Raw genomic sequence first — 14,370 nt, 5'->3', positions numbered from 1 at the left:
AGAAGGGGCAGGCAGTCAGTGTAGAAATTCCCTGTGGCTGTCCCCCTCTCTAACAAGTATATCATTTTGGATACTGTTGGGTGGGGATGGCCTATCAGGGGAAAACAACAGCAGTAGCCAGAGCAGTGGCACCACGGCTGTCTCTGTTGTTCAGCAGGGGGTGTCAAAGCACAGAAGAGCAATTGTCACAGGGGACTCTATTGTCAGGGGCTCAGACAGGTGCTTCTGTGGTCGTGAAAGAGACACCAGGATGGTATGTTGCCTCCCTGGTGCCAGGGTCCAGTATGTCTCTGATCAGGTACGGGACATTCTGAAGGGGGAGGGAGAACAGCCAGAGGTCGTGGTACACATTGGTACTAACAATGTAGGCAGCAAGAGTGACGAGGTCCTGCAGAGGGAGTTCAGGGAGTTAGGCAGAAAGTTAAAAAACAGGACCTCTAGGGTTGTGATCTCAGGATTACTCCCTGTGCCACGTGCCAGTGAGGCTAGAAATAGGAAGATAGTGCAGCGAAACACGTGTCTGAACAGATGGTGTAGGAGGGAGGGTTTCTGATATCTGCATCATTGAGATCTCTTCCGGGGCAGGTGGGACCTGTACAAGAAGGACGGGTTGCATCTAAACTGGAGGGGCACCAATATCCTGGCTGCAAGGTTTGCTAGTATCACTTGGGAGGGTTTAAACTAGTATGGCAGGGGGGTGGGAACCAGAGCAATAGGTCAGCAGGTGAAATAAATGCCTGGGAACCAGTGAATATGGCCAGTAGGACTAAGAGGAAGGGCAGGCAGGGAGAAATTACTGAAAACAGTGGGACTGGGGGTCTGAAATGCATTTGTTTCAATGCGAGAAGTATAACAGGCAAGGCAGATGAGCTTAGAGCTTGGATTAGTACTTGGGACTATGATGTTATTGCTATTACAGAGACTTGGTTGAAGGATGGACAGGTTTGGCAGATAAACGTTCCAGGATTTAGATGTTTCAGGCAGGATAGACAGGGATGTAGAAGAGGTGGGGGAGTTGCACTGCTGGTTAAGGGGAATATCACAGCTGTACAACAGGAGGACACCTCGGTGGGCTCATGCAGCGAGGCAATATGGGTCGAGCTCCGGAATAGGAAGGGTGCAGTCACAATGTTGGGGGTTTACTATAGGCCTCCCAATTGCCGGCGGGAGATTGAGGAACAGTTATGTAGGCAGATTTTGGAAAGATGTAAAAGCAATAGGGTTGTTGTGGTGGGTGATTTTAACTTTCCCTATATTGACTGGGAATCACTTAGTGTTAGGGGTTTGGATGGTGCAGAATTTGTAAGGTGCATCCAGGAGGGCTTCCTGAGACAATATGTAGATAGTCCAACTAGGGAAGGGGCAATACTGGACCTAGTATTAGGGAATGAACCCGGCCAGGTGGTCGAAGTTTCAGTAGGGGAGCATTTCGGGAAAAGTGACCACAATTCAGTAAGTTTCAAAGTACTGGTGGACAAGGATAACAGGAATCCTCGGGTTAAGGTGCTTAATTGGGGGAAGGCTAATTGTAACAATATTAGGCAGGAACTGAGGAATCTAGACTGGAGGCGGATGTTTGAGGGAAAATCAACAAATGACATGTGGGGGGCTTTCAAATGTCAGTTGATAAGAGTTCAGGACTGGCATGTTCCTGCTAGGATGAAGGATAAGCATGGCAAGTTTCAGGAACCTTGGATAACGAAGGATATTGTGAGATTAGTCAAAAAGAAAAGGGAAGCATTCGTAAGGGCTAGAAGGCTGGGAACAGATGAAGCCCATGGAGAATATAAAGAAAGTAGGAAGAAACTTAAGCAAGGAGTCAGGAGGGCTAAAAAGGGTCATGAAAAGTCACTGGCAACCAGGATTAAGTAAAATCTCAAGGCCTTTTATACATATGCAAAAAGCAAGAGGGTAGCCAGGGAAAGGGTAGGCCCACTCAGGGACAGAGGTGGGAATCTGTGTGTGGAGCCAGAGGAAATGGGAGAGGTACTAAATGAATACTTCTCATCAATATTCACCAAAGAGAAGGACTTAGCGGTCGATTTGTCTAGGGAAGAGTGTGTAGATAGCCTGGATCATGTTGAGATCAAATAAGAGGAGGTGTTAGGCGTCTTGAAGAATATTAAGGTGGATAAGTTCCCAGGGCCAGATGGGATCTACCCCAGAGTGCTGAGGGAGGCAAGGGACGAGATTGCTGGGGCCTTGACAGAAATCTTTGTATCCTCACTGGCTACGGGTGAGGTCCCAGAGGACTGGAGAATGGCCAATGTTGTTCCATTGTTTAAGAAGGGTAGCAGGGATAATCCAGGAAATTACAGGCCAGTGAGCCTTACGTCAGTGGTAGGGAAATTATTGAAGAAGATTCTTCATGACAGGATTTACTACCATTTGGAAGCAAATGGGCGTATTAGTGAGAGGCAGCATGGTTTTGTGAAGGGGAGGTCATGTCTCACTAACTTGATCAAGTTTTTCAAGGAAGTGACAAAGATGATCGACGATGGAAGGGCAGTGGATGTTATATACATGGATTTCAGTAAGGCCTTTGACAAGGTCCCTCATGACAGACTGGTACAGAAGCTAAAGTCGCATGGGATCAGAGGTGAGCTGGCAAGATGGATACAGAATTGGCTTGGTCATAGAAGACAGAGGGTAGCAGTGGAAGGGTGCTTTTCTGAATGGAGAGCTGTGACTAGCAGAGTTCCGCAGGGATCAGTACTGGGACCTTTGTTGTTTGTAGTATACATAAATGATTTGGAGGAAAATGTAACTGGGATAATTAGTAAGTTTGCAGACGACACTAGGGTTGGAGGAGTTGCAGATAGTGAAGAGGATTGTCAAAGGATACAACGGGATATAGATCGGTTGGAGACTTGGGCGGAGAAATGGTAGATGGAGTTTAATCCGGACAAATGTGAGGTAATGCATTTTGGAAGGTCTAATACGGGCAGGAATTATACAGTAAAAGGCAGAACCCTTAAGTGCCTTGACGGGCAGAGAGATCTGGGTGTACAGGTCCACAGGTCACTGAAAATGGCAACGCAGGTGGATAAGGTAGTCAGGAAGGCATATGGCATGCTTGCCTTCATTGGCAGGGGTACTGAGTAGAAAAGCTGGGAAGTCATGCTGCAGCTGTATAGAACCTTGGTTAGGCCACACTTGGAATATTGCATGCAATTCTGGTCGCCACATTACCAGAAGGATATGGAGGCATTGGAGAGGCTGCAGAGGAGGTTTACCAGGATGCTGCCTGGTCTGGAGGTTATTAGCTATGAGGAAAGGTTGGAGAAACTCAGATTGTTCTCACTAGAGCGACGGAGATTGAGGGGCGACTTGATAGAAGTTTACAGAATTATGAGTGTCATGGACAGAGTAGATAGTCAGAAGATTTTTCCCAGGGTGGAAGAGTCAATTACTAGGGGACATAGATTTAAGGTGAGAGGAGAAAACTTTAGAGGAGATGTACGGGGCAAGTTTTTTACACAGAAGGTAGTGAGTGTCTGGAATTCGCTGCCAGAGGAGGTGGTGGAAGCAGGTACGATCGTGGTGTTTAAGAGGCAGCTTGACAAATACATGAATAGGATGGGAATAGAGGGATACGGACCCCGGAAGTGCAAAATGTTTTAGTTGACCGGCAAATGATTGGCGCAGGCTTGGAGGGCTGAAGGGCCTGTTCCTGTGCTGTACTTTTCTTTGTTCTTTGTACTAGCACACAAAGACAGCAGTGTGTAGCATCTGAGCTGCAGCACTTTCCATTTCTACCATCTAGAAGAACAATGGTAGCAGGTGCCTGAGAACACCACACACCTGCAAATTCCCCTCCAAGAAATACATCATCCTGACTTGGAACAATATTGCCGTTCCTTCACTCATGCTGGGGTAAAATCCTAAAATTCCCTCTCTAATAGCACCGTGGGTGTACCTGCAAATGGACGGATCTCGCAGCCTCAGCCTGGGCACCAGATAAATTAAGTCATATCCAGCCCAACCAGATCGTCCACACTAATATCTGGGAACTTGTGCCAAAATTGGGAGAGCTATCCCACAGACCAGTCAATCAACAGTCTAGCATTGTCCTATTCACCAAATCATACACTGCAGCCAATGTCCCAGATAACTTCATCAACATACCTTGGTATATCCTGTCCCACCAGACGTGGTAGCACAGTAGTATACGGTTGGGGAGTTGATGTCCTGGGAGACCTCAATATTGATTCTGGACCTCATAGCATCAGACTAAATATGGGCAAGGAAACCTCTTGCTGATTACCACTGGCTGCCCTTCCTCAGATGATGAATCACTGTTCCACCATGTTGAGGGCACAAATGGATTCTGGATGAGGGGCTTCCATGTCCAATACCAAGAGTGGCTTTTAGTATAATTACTGACCAATCTGCCTCCTGAAGGGCATAACTGCGGCAGGTGGTGACAGAACTGACAAAAGGGAAAATCCTTCTTGGCATCGTCTTCACCAGTCAACCTGTCACAGATGCATCTGTCCATGAGATTGTCAGTAGGAGAGACCACCACTTAGCCCTTGTGGAAATTAAGTCCAGTCTTCACACTGAGGATAACCTCCATCGTGTTGTGTGGCACTAGTACTGCGATAGCCTCAGAACAGATCAAGCAGCTAAAATCTGGACATCTATAAGGCACCAGGAGCCATCAGCAGCAGCAGAATTGTATTCAACCACAATCAGCCTTGTGGCCCAACATATCCCTCACTCTGCCATTACAAACAAGCCAGGAGATCAACCCTGGTTCAATAAGAAGTGTAGCAGAGTATGTCAGAGTATCACAAAGCTTATATAAAAATTAAGTGCCAATTGGTGAAGCTATAACACGGCATGCATGCTAAACAGCACAAAACGAGCTAGAGAGGATGCTTTGCCTGATTCCATGTCAAAGTCCGTAGAAGATCACACTGCTAAAGAGCTGGTACCTTCTGAGGGTGAAAGTCAATTGCCACCCATACTTCAGTCCCAGAGATGGAGGTCAGCACAGAAGCTGTGGCAGAATCTTTAGCACTTCTGAAGCTGCAGAATCCTGGACAGTAATCTTGTCCCGAGCTGATGGTCTACAGGAAATTCATCTCATTATAGGAGGATGAGGCTGTCTTGTCTCCATATTCTCAACAATTCTTCCCATTGCCCACAGTACAGAGAGAATTGTGGCTCTCTTACCACTGCCTACAGAAAGTCCCTCTGAAATATCATTGGAAAATCATTTCTTCTTTTTCCGGCAATCTTAAAGGAAGTTGCTCATTTTGTCCTTCAGTGCCTAAGTTTATTGAAATCTCAGATCTTCAATGCCTTTTCAGTCGATGATACATCTGTGACAGTCTTTCCAGGAGTTGAGGATCATTCCTCTTCTGAAACTTTCCTTGTGTGCTCCGAGGAGCAACAAGTTCCTCGGAATGTCCTGAGCTCTTCTCTTCTAGTCTCAAAGGATCCAAAGTTCGATTCTCTTCAGTATTCTCTTTTGGATCAGTCTTTCATTGGAAACTCTTTCTTGTCCTTGCAGTTCATACATCCTGAAACATACACTCTGCTTCCCAACAATGCTAACAGCAATGCTGGTGAAGTGTTGTCCTATTCTGCAGATGATGATGTCCTACCAGATGCAGAAGAAAGTTCTCATGTCCCCAAACTGTCTTCCCTAAGGTGCAAAAATATCATGGGAGATTGAATCCCCCAGGACTGTGACTTGGGGAGCAGGACAGAAGGAGCTGGGGTAGGTTAGAATGTGTGGTTGTATAAATGGAATTAAAGAAATGCAATAGTTTCATGTTGTTGTTGAATGTAGGACAGTATACTTGGAGGGAGGTGTATTATAAAGGGTTAACAGATGGGATATGCTAACGTATGAGGGAGTTGATGATGTGCCACTGGCATCAGTCAGCTGCGTGTTAGACTCTCTTGAGAGAGAGAGGCTGGAATTATGCCTAGGAGTAATGTGCCTACTCTGTAACTTGTTTACCGTAATACTAATAAACAAGTGTTAATCAGATACCAGAGAATGTCCACAGTCTAAGATGCCATGCCTAGAGCCCAAGATAGAAGGATCATCTCAGAACACTGACAGCATCCTGGCTGTAGTACTGAAGATTTTTGCTGTACAACTAGCCGCACCCTTAGTCAAGCTGTTCCAGTAGAACTACAACACTGGCTCTACCCAGCAATGTGGAAAATTGCCCAGGTATGTCCTGTCCTCAAAAAGTAGCACAAATCCAACCCGGCCAAATACTGCCCCATTTGTCCACTCTCGATCATCAGCAAGTGATGGAAGATGTTGTTGACAGTGTATTCAAGCGGCACTTACTCAGCAATAACCACATCAAGCTCATTTTGAGTTTCGCCAGGGCCATTAAGCTCCAGATCTCATTACAGTCTTGGTTCAAATATAGACAAAAGAGGCAAAAGGCAGAGGTGACGTGAAGTGACGACACCGAGCATCAAAGAGCTTTGCCAAAATTTAAATCATTGGGAAAACTCTCTGCTTGGTTGGAGTTATTTCTACCACAAATAAGATAGATGGTTGTGATTATTACCGAAATACTGAAGCAGTCTGTACTTGTAAGTAACAAGAGCGGAACAACATTCAGGCTTCAGCCGATAAAGGACAAGTAATATTTATGTTCTGGGCAATGACCATACCAACAAGAGAGAATTTAAACATCTCCCTTTTACATTCAATGGCATTACAATCACTGAATTCCACACCATTGACATCCTGGAGGTTACCATTGAGGAGAAACTGAACTGGACCAGCCATATAAATACTGTGGCTACAAAAGCAGGTCAGAGATTGGGAATTCTGAAGTGAAAAACTCACTTCCTGACTCCCCAAAGGATTGTTTACCATCTATCAGGAGTGTCATGGAATACTCTCCACTTACCTGGATGAGTGCAGCTCCCACAACATTCAGGAAGCCCAACCCCATCCAAGACAAAATAGCATGATCGCCACCCCATCCACTACCTTAAGAATTCACCCCCTCCGCCAACAGCACACACAGTGGCAGCTCACCAAGGCTTCTTAGACAGCACCTTCCAAATCCGTGACCTCTACCACCTAGAAGAACAAGGGCAGCACCACCTGCAAATTCTCCTCCAAGTCACATGCCATATACTTAGAAATATATCGCATTCCTTCACCGGCTCTGGGTAAAAATCCTGGAACTCCCTCCCTAACAGCACTGTGGGTATACCTACACCACATGGACTGCAGCAGTCCAAGAGGGCTCATCCCCACCAAGGGCAATTAGGGATGGGCAATAAATGCCAGCAACGCTCATATCCAAAGAATGTATAAAGAAAATAGGCAGCATCATCTGAAAGCTTTAGTTTTCACATATCTACTGTTGGTATCTGCCACCACCCTCAACTCTTCCACTGATGGAAAATTATCAGTGCTGGATGAGCAGAAATTTCCTTCAATTAAATATATGGAAACTAAAGCCATCGTTTTCGATCCTCGATACAAACTCCTTTCACTAACTATTGACTCCATCATATTTATATAGCACTGTTAACATAATGAAACATCCCAAGGGGCTTCACGGGAGCATTATAAACAAAATATGACACCTAGCCACATAAGAAAATAGTTGGTCAGATGACCAAAGCCTGGTCAAAGTGGTTATGTTTTAAGAAGTGTCATAAAGGAGGAAAGGGACGTAGGGAGCACAGAGATGTAGGAAGGGATTTCCAGAACATGAGGCCTAGGCAACTGTGGGCACAACCACCAATGGGGGAGCAATTATAATTACGAATGCACAGGAGGCCAGGGTTAGAGGAGTGTAGATATCCCTCAGTGTGTGGAGTTGGAAGAGATTACAGAGATAGAGAGGAGCAAGGCCATGGAGGGATTTGAAAACAAGGATAAGAATTTTAAAATTAAGATGTTGTTTGACCTTAAGCCAATGTAACTGAGTGAGCACAGTACAATGCAAGTGAGGTGCTATGGGAATGGGACTTGCTATAGATGACCTCAAGTTTATGGGGGGTAGAATCTGGGAGACTAATCAGGAGTGCATTGGAATAGCTGAGTCTACAGGTAATGAAGGTATGGATAAGAGTTTCAGCAGCAAATGAGCAGGGGTGACATTGAGCGATGTTACAGACGTGGAAAGAAACGGTCTTAGTGACAGCACAAATATGAGTTTGGAAACTCAACTCGGGGTCAAATATGACACCAAGGATGCAAGCGACTGATTTAATCTCAGACTGTCGCCAGGGAGAAGGCTGGAGTCTGCAGCTAGTGGATGGATTTTGCAGTGGGAACTGAAAAAAAAACTTCTCAATATTTAATTGGAGGGAATTTCTGCATATCCAACACTGGAAGTTGGCAAGCAGATTGATAATTCAGCAACAGCTCAAGAGCTGAGAGAAATGTTGGCGAGGTGGAGCTGGACGTTGTCAACGTACATGTGAAAACTAAAGCCGGGCCTTCGGGTGATGTTGCTGAGTGGAAGCACATAGATGAGAAATGAGAGGGACCAAGGATAGGTCCTTGGGGGACAGCGTAACAGTGCGGGAGCAGAAAGAGAAGCTATTACAAGCAATTCTCTGGCTACGACTAAATAGGTAAGAATAGAACCATGTGAGAGCAGTCTCACCCAGCTGGACGACCATGAATGAGGATGGTGTGGTCAACCATGTCAACAGCTGCAGGCAAGACGAGAAAGACAAGGAGGGAAAGTTGGTATATTTGTCATGGTCATATGGGATTTCATTTGTGACTTTGATATGAGTTGTTTTGTTACTGTGCTGGGGCAAAGCCTAATTGGAGGGATTCAAACATGGAGTTCCAAGAAAGATTAGAATGGATTTGGAAAGTGACAACATGTTAAAGCACTTTGGAGATGAAACATTGGAGATGGAATGGCAGTTTGCAAGGATGGAGGGGGCAAGGGTTGTTTATTTTGAGAAAAGGAGTGGATGACAGCAGATTTAAAGGAGTGAGGGACAACACATGAAGAGACAGAACCGTTAACAATATTGGCTAACATAGGGGCCAGTAGGGGAAGTTGATTGATCAGCAGTTTAGTTAGGAATAGGACCAAAGGATCAGGAGGCGGGTCTCATGGACAAGATGAGTTCAGAGGTCATGATAGAAGAAAAACTACAGAAACTATTACTAGTTCAGGGATGGGGCAGGGGAGTATTAAAGGAAGTTTGGGTAGATGGGCAAGTGGAAGGGTGTGACACAGCAGAGGCAGCTAATCAGACTGTCTCAATCATAGTGACAAAGAAGTGAGTACTTGTTATTGGAGGTGAGGGTGGAGAGGACAGGGAAGAGGGGCTTAAGAAGACTAATCTAATTACATTTTTTGATGAATTAATGGAGAAGGTTTATGAAGGGGAAGCATTTAATGTTGTCTATATGGATTTTTTAAGAAAGTGTTTAACAATGTACCACATAAAATTAACACTCATGGAACAGGAGGGTCAGTGTCAGTTTGGGTAGAAAATTGGCTTAAGGACAAAAAACAGCGAGTTGTGTCAATTATTGTTTTTCGGACTGGAGCATAGTAGCTATCGATGTTCCCCAAGGTTCAGTGCTAGGCCCACTGTTTTTTTCTATATATACATATGTAAGTACATGTATGTATGTATGTATATCTGAAAAATTGACTTTGATATTGGAATAAAGAGTAAAATTTCAAACGCATCAAAACCTGGAGCTGTGGCAAACAGTGAAGATGAAATAAATCGTCTGCAATAGGACATAGATAGGCCAGCAAAATGGACAGACAAGTGGCAGATGAATTTAATATGGAGAAGTGTAAGATGTTTCATTTTGTCAGAATGAACAGAGAGGGGCAATATAGACTTAATGGCACAATCCTAAAGAGTGTGCAAGGAAAGAGGAACCTTGGGCTCCATGTGCATAACTCTTTGAAGATGGCAGGACATATTGAGAGGATGGTTAGTAAAGCACATGGGATCTTAGGCTTCATAAATAGAGGCATTTAGTACGAAAGCGAGGAAGTTATGCTGAGTCATTGTAAAGGTCTGGTTAGGCCAGAACTAGAATATTATAACTAGTCCTGTTCTGGTCACCACAGTTTAGGAAGGATCTGAGGGTCCTTGACAGACTGCAGAGGAGATCTACCAGAATGTTTCTAGGGATGAGAGATTTATATCATCTTCGCTGTTTGTCACAGCTCCAGGTTTTGATGCATTTGAAATTTTACTCTGTATTCCACTATCAAAGATTAGGTTGGAGATGCTAGGGTTGTTCTCCTTGGATCAATGGGATTCAGCAGCGATTTGATTGAGGCATTCAAGATTAGGAAAGGTTTAGATGAGGCTGACAAAGAAAAGCTGTTCTCATTAATTGATGATATAAAGGACTCGATGAAACAGATGTCGGGCTTTGGGCAAGACATGAAGGGGGGATGTGATACACAACTTTTTTACGCAGTGATTGGTAATGATTTGGAACTTGCTGCTACGAGGGTGGTGGAAGTGCTTTAATGATGAATGATTTTCAAAGGAAATTGGATGTACATTCGAGGGGAATAAACTTGCAGGGTTATGGGGATAGAACAGGGGAATGAGACTTACAGGATTGCTCTACATGGACTCGTTAAATCAAATGGCTTCCTTCGATGTCAATATGATTTTGTGACCAAAATGAGGATTGCAGAAGCAGACAGAATGCCTGAGATACTAAATGAGTACTTTCGAACTGTCTCTGCCAAGGAAGAAGATGCAGCCAAAGTCATAGTGAAAGGAAGTAGTTGAGATGTTGGATGTGTTAAAAATCGATAAAGCGGAGAATTAGAAAAGCTGGCTGTACTTAAAGTTGATAAATCACCAGAATTAGATGGGATGCATCCAAGATACTGTGGGTAGTGTGGAAATTGTGGAGGCACTGGCCATAATCTTCAAACTCTCCTTTGATACAGGGGTGGTACTAGAGGACTAGAGAATTGCAAATGTTGCACTCTTGTTCAAAAAAAGGGTGTATTGAGAAATCCAGCTACTAGACACCAGTCAGCTTAACTTCAATGGTGGGAAGGCTTTTAGAAACAACAATCCTAAACAAAATAGCAGTCACTTGGACGAATGATGATTGATTAAGAAGAGCAGACATGGAGTTGTTAAAGGCAAATAGTGTTTAATTAGTTTGATTAAGATTTTTGATGGAGTAACAGAGGGTTGATGAGGGTAATGGGGTTGATATGGAGAACTCTTGAAGCAGCCTACCTGCATGAAGCAGCACCATGCATGACAATAACCTGGGATCTGTACATAGTTAAAGACTACCAATAAAGGATTCATGTTTAAACATACAAGTCTCAAGATCTTGTCAGAGAGAGACACCACAGCTGGCACCATAATATAAAATGGTATGAATAGAACATAGTGGCAGCAGTGGGATATGAAAGGTGGCATTTCAAACAATGGCCCGGTAACTGGAACTAAGTCCCAGAGCACCTATGCAGACCTTTTCAGCAGCCTGCCTCAGCAACCAGCAGCCCCTTTTGCTGCCTCTGCACTTTTCTGGGGACAGTGGGCCTAACTCCTGTTAACACCTGAGAACAATTCCATGCTGGAATGAGGAACTTCAGTTATGTGGAAAGACTGGAGGAAATTTATTTTCATGCAATGAGTGGTTAGGATCTGGAATGCACTGCCTGAGAGAATGGTGGAGGTAGATTCAACTGAGGCATTCAAAAGAGAACTGGATTATTATCTGAAAATGAAAAATGTGTAGGGCTATGGGGAGAAGTCCAGGAGTGACACTAGGTGAGCTGCTCCTTCAGAGAGCCAGCACAGACATGATGGGTTGAATGGCCTACTTCTGTGCTGTAACCATTCTCCAATTCAATTATAAGCTGGGGTTGTTCTCTTATGAGAAGAAAAAATTAAGAGCAGATTTGATGGAAATTTTAAAATCAGGAGGAATCTAGATGGAGTCGGTAGAAACTCTTCCCATTGATAGAAAGGTTGAGAGCCAGAGGACGAGAATTTAAAGTGAATGACAAAAGAACCAATAGCGAAAAAGTTTTTGATGCAGCGAGTGGTTAGGGTCTGAAATACAGATGGAGGCAGGGCCAATAGTGACTTTTCAAAGAAAATCGGATAAGCATCTAAATGAAATAATTTGCAGGGCTATAGGGAAAAGGTAGGAGGAGTGGTACTCGCTGAGTTGCTCCGGTAGAGAATTGGCATGGACATAATGGCCAAATGGTCTCCTTCTGTACTGTAATAATTCTATGATTGCATGGATTCTCTTACCTCAAACGCATGAAAAGCATGAAGGCAATGATGAGAGCAGCTAAGGAGAGACAATGTCCCAGGTAATTGATGATCACTGCAAGTTTGTAGTGAATCTGATGCTTCCTCTGAAAGACAAGGGAAAGCGTCTGAATATCATAGATGGAGGGAGAGATTGTTTCACTTACATTCTGTGTTTAGCAAATGTTTCCTGTCCAGCAAGTTGAGGGGTTTCAATACCAGGGATTCTTTCATACAATGTCAATGTCATGGCTTTTCGAGCTATATAAAATTTAAATATTTCACAGTGTGAGTTATGTTTTTAAACTCACTGGCACTAAAACAAAATCAAAGGTTTCCTGCTGGCAGTTTAATGATGGAGCACACAGGCAATTCCAAGTAGAAATCGGGTACTACTGTCTGAGGTACTTCAATGAAGGATTTGGACTGTTGCACCTTCTCTCAGACCAGTACCTATTGTGTGACAGAAGGACAAAAGCCACAAACTGTAAATGCTGGAACTGTGAAATAAAAACAATAAATGCTGGAAATATTCAGCACTTCAAGCAACATCTGGAAAATTGGGAAAAGTTAGAAATGTAGTGGGTTTTGAGCAATGAAAGGGGTGAGTAAGGTGGAAAAATGAACAAAAGGGAAGATCTAGATTGGGTGGAGGGCAGGAAAGATTCAGAAGGAAGATCACAGACCTGAGGCGTTATCTCTGTTTCTCCCTCCAGAGATGCTGACTGACCTGCTGAGCATTTCCAGAAGATCACAGACCTGAGGCATTAGCTCTGTTTCTCCCTCCAGAGGTGCTGACTGACCTGCTGAGCATTTCCAGCATTTTCTGTGACATTAGTGTGACAGGAGGATCCCGGCCGGAAACCAACCTACACTGAAAAAGCTTGACTGAGAACTCAGTCTCAGTTTGAGCAGCTCCTCTCTACCTTCACAGCATTCGGGCTACAATATTATGCAATCTTTCATTCTGCTACTCATTTCCTTTTTTCCCTCTCCTTCCATCTTTGTTTTCTTTCTTTTTCTTTCTGACCCCCTCATTCTTTCTCCCTCTCTTTTCCTCTCTGTTTTTCTTTTTGTATTTCTCTCTGTTTCTCTTTCTCTCTCTCTCGTCTCACTTACTCTATTTCTCTCTCTCATTCCTTGCTGGATGTTCATCCTAGTGGTGGGTACTGGATACTTTCCCGGTTTGGCGTACCCACCTCAGGACCAAGTGCCTGCAAAGTCAGGATTTTCGTTCTGGGGCTGGGTGCTAACTGGGGCTGGGCCGCTGCTCCAAGAAAGGCTTCAGACGCAGCCACAGCTGGATGAGGTGGTGGGCTGTTAAAAAGGCCCTCCTCCGCTCTGAAGAAGACTCACACGGACTCGAAACGTTAACTCTGTTTCTCTCTCCACAGATGCTGTCAGACCTGTTGAGTTTTTCCAGCATTTTCTGTTTTTGTTTACAAGGCCCACCTTGGTGCTTTTGGACTTTTTCCCAGTTACAAAAAAAAAACAAAAAACAGCCCTCACCCCTCACACTCCCCATGCCAACTCATGCCCTCCACCCACCTCCAAAGACCTCTCATACCCTCCATGCCAATCTATGCCCTTCCAGCCATCCCCAATGACCATTCATACTCTCCAATCCAAACTACACCCATCCATCCACTCCCTATGGCCCCTCATACCTTCCATGCCAACCTATGGCACTTCAATGCCACTTACCCAGTACACACTCTGTAGAAACCCAATGAACCCTTCCTAACAGCACTGAGGGTTAGCTACGCCACATGGACTGCAGCAGTTCAGGAAGGCAGTTCATCATCACCTTCTCAAGGGCAACTGGGGATGGGCAATAAAAATGTTTGCCTAACCAGCAATGCCCACATCCCGTGAAAGAATAAAAAAGTAATAACATCACGTGTGAAAAAGCTGTAAAAAAACAGGTTAATGAAGGGAATGTAATGGTTGTTATCTATATGGATTTTAAGAAAGTATTGACGTGCCATATAAAAGGCTGGTTAAAAAAGAATGAGGCTCCTGGGGCAAGAGGGTCAGTGTCAAATTGGATTTTAAAAATTGGTTTAAGGACAGAAAAGAGCGAGTTTTGCTTATGGTTATTTTTCAGGCTGCAGGGTG

General features: G+C 44.3%; 1 protein-coding gene across 1 annotated transcript in view; it reads right to left on the bottom strand.

Annotated features, from left to right (window-relative positions):
- LOC144668101 (corticotropin-releasing factor receptor 1) overlaps nucleotides 1-14,370 on the bottom strand; it is a 233,317-nt gene that overhangs the window by 129,854 nt on the left and 89,093 nt on the right. Inside the window, exon 4 of the mRNA XM_078529890.1 lies at nucleotides 12,253-12,359. Coding sequence (XP_078386016.1) covers nucleotides 12,253-12,272 — 20 coding nt within the window. The 5' untranslated portion in view covers nucleotides 12,273-12,359. The remainder of the gene's footprint in view (nucleotides 1-12,252; nucleotides 12,360-14,370) is intronic.

Source organism: Cetorhinus maximus, chromosome 25 (assembly GCF_964194155.1).
Source record: "Cetorhinus maximus chromosome 25, sCetMax3.hap1.1, whole genome shotgun sequence".
NCBI classification, from domain to species: domain Eukaryota; kingdom Metazoa; phylum Chordata; class Chondrichthyes; order Lamniformes; family Cetorhinidae; genus Cetorhinus; species Cetorhinus maximus.
Note: the sequence above shows the minus strand (reverse complement) of the source record. Positions and strands in the feature narration are given on the sequence as shown.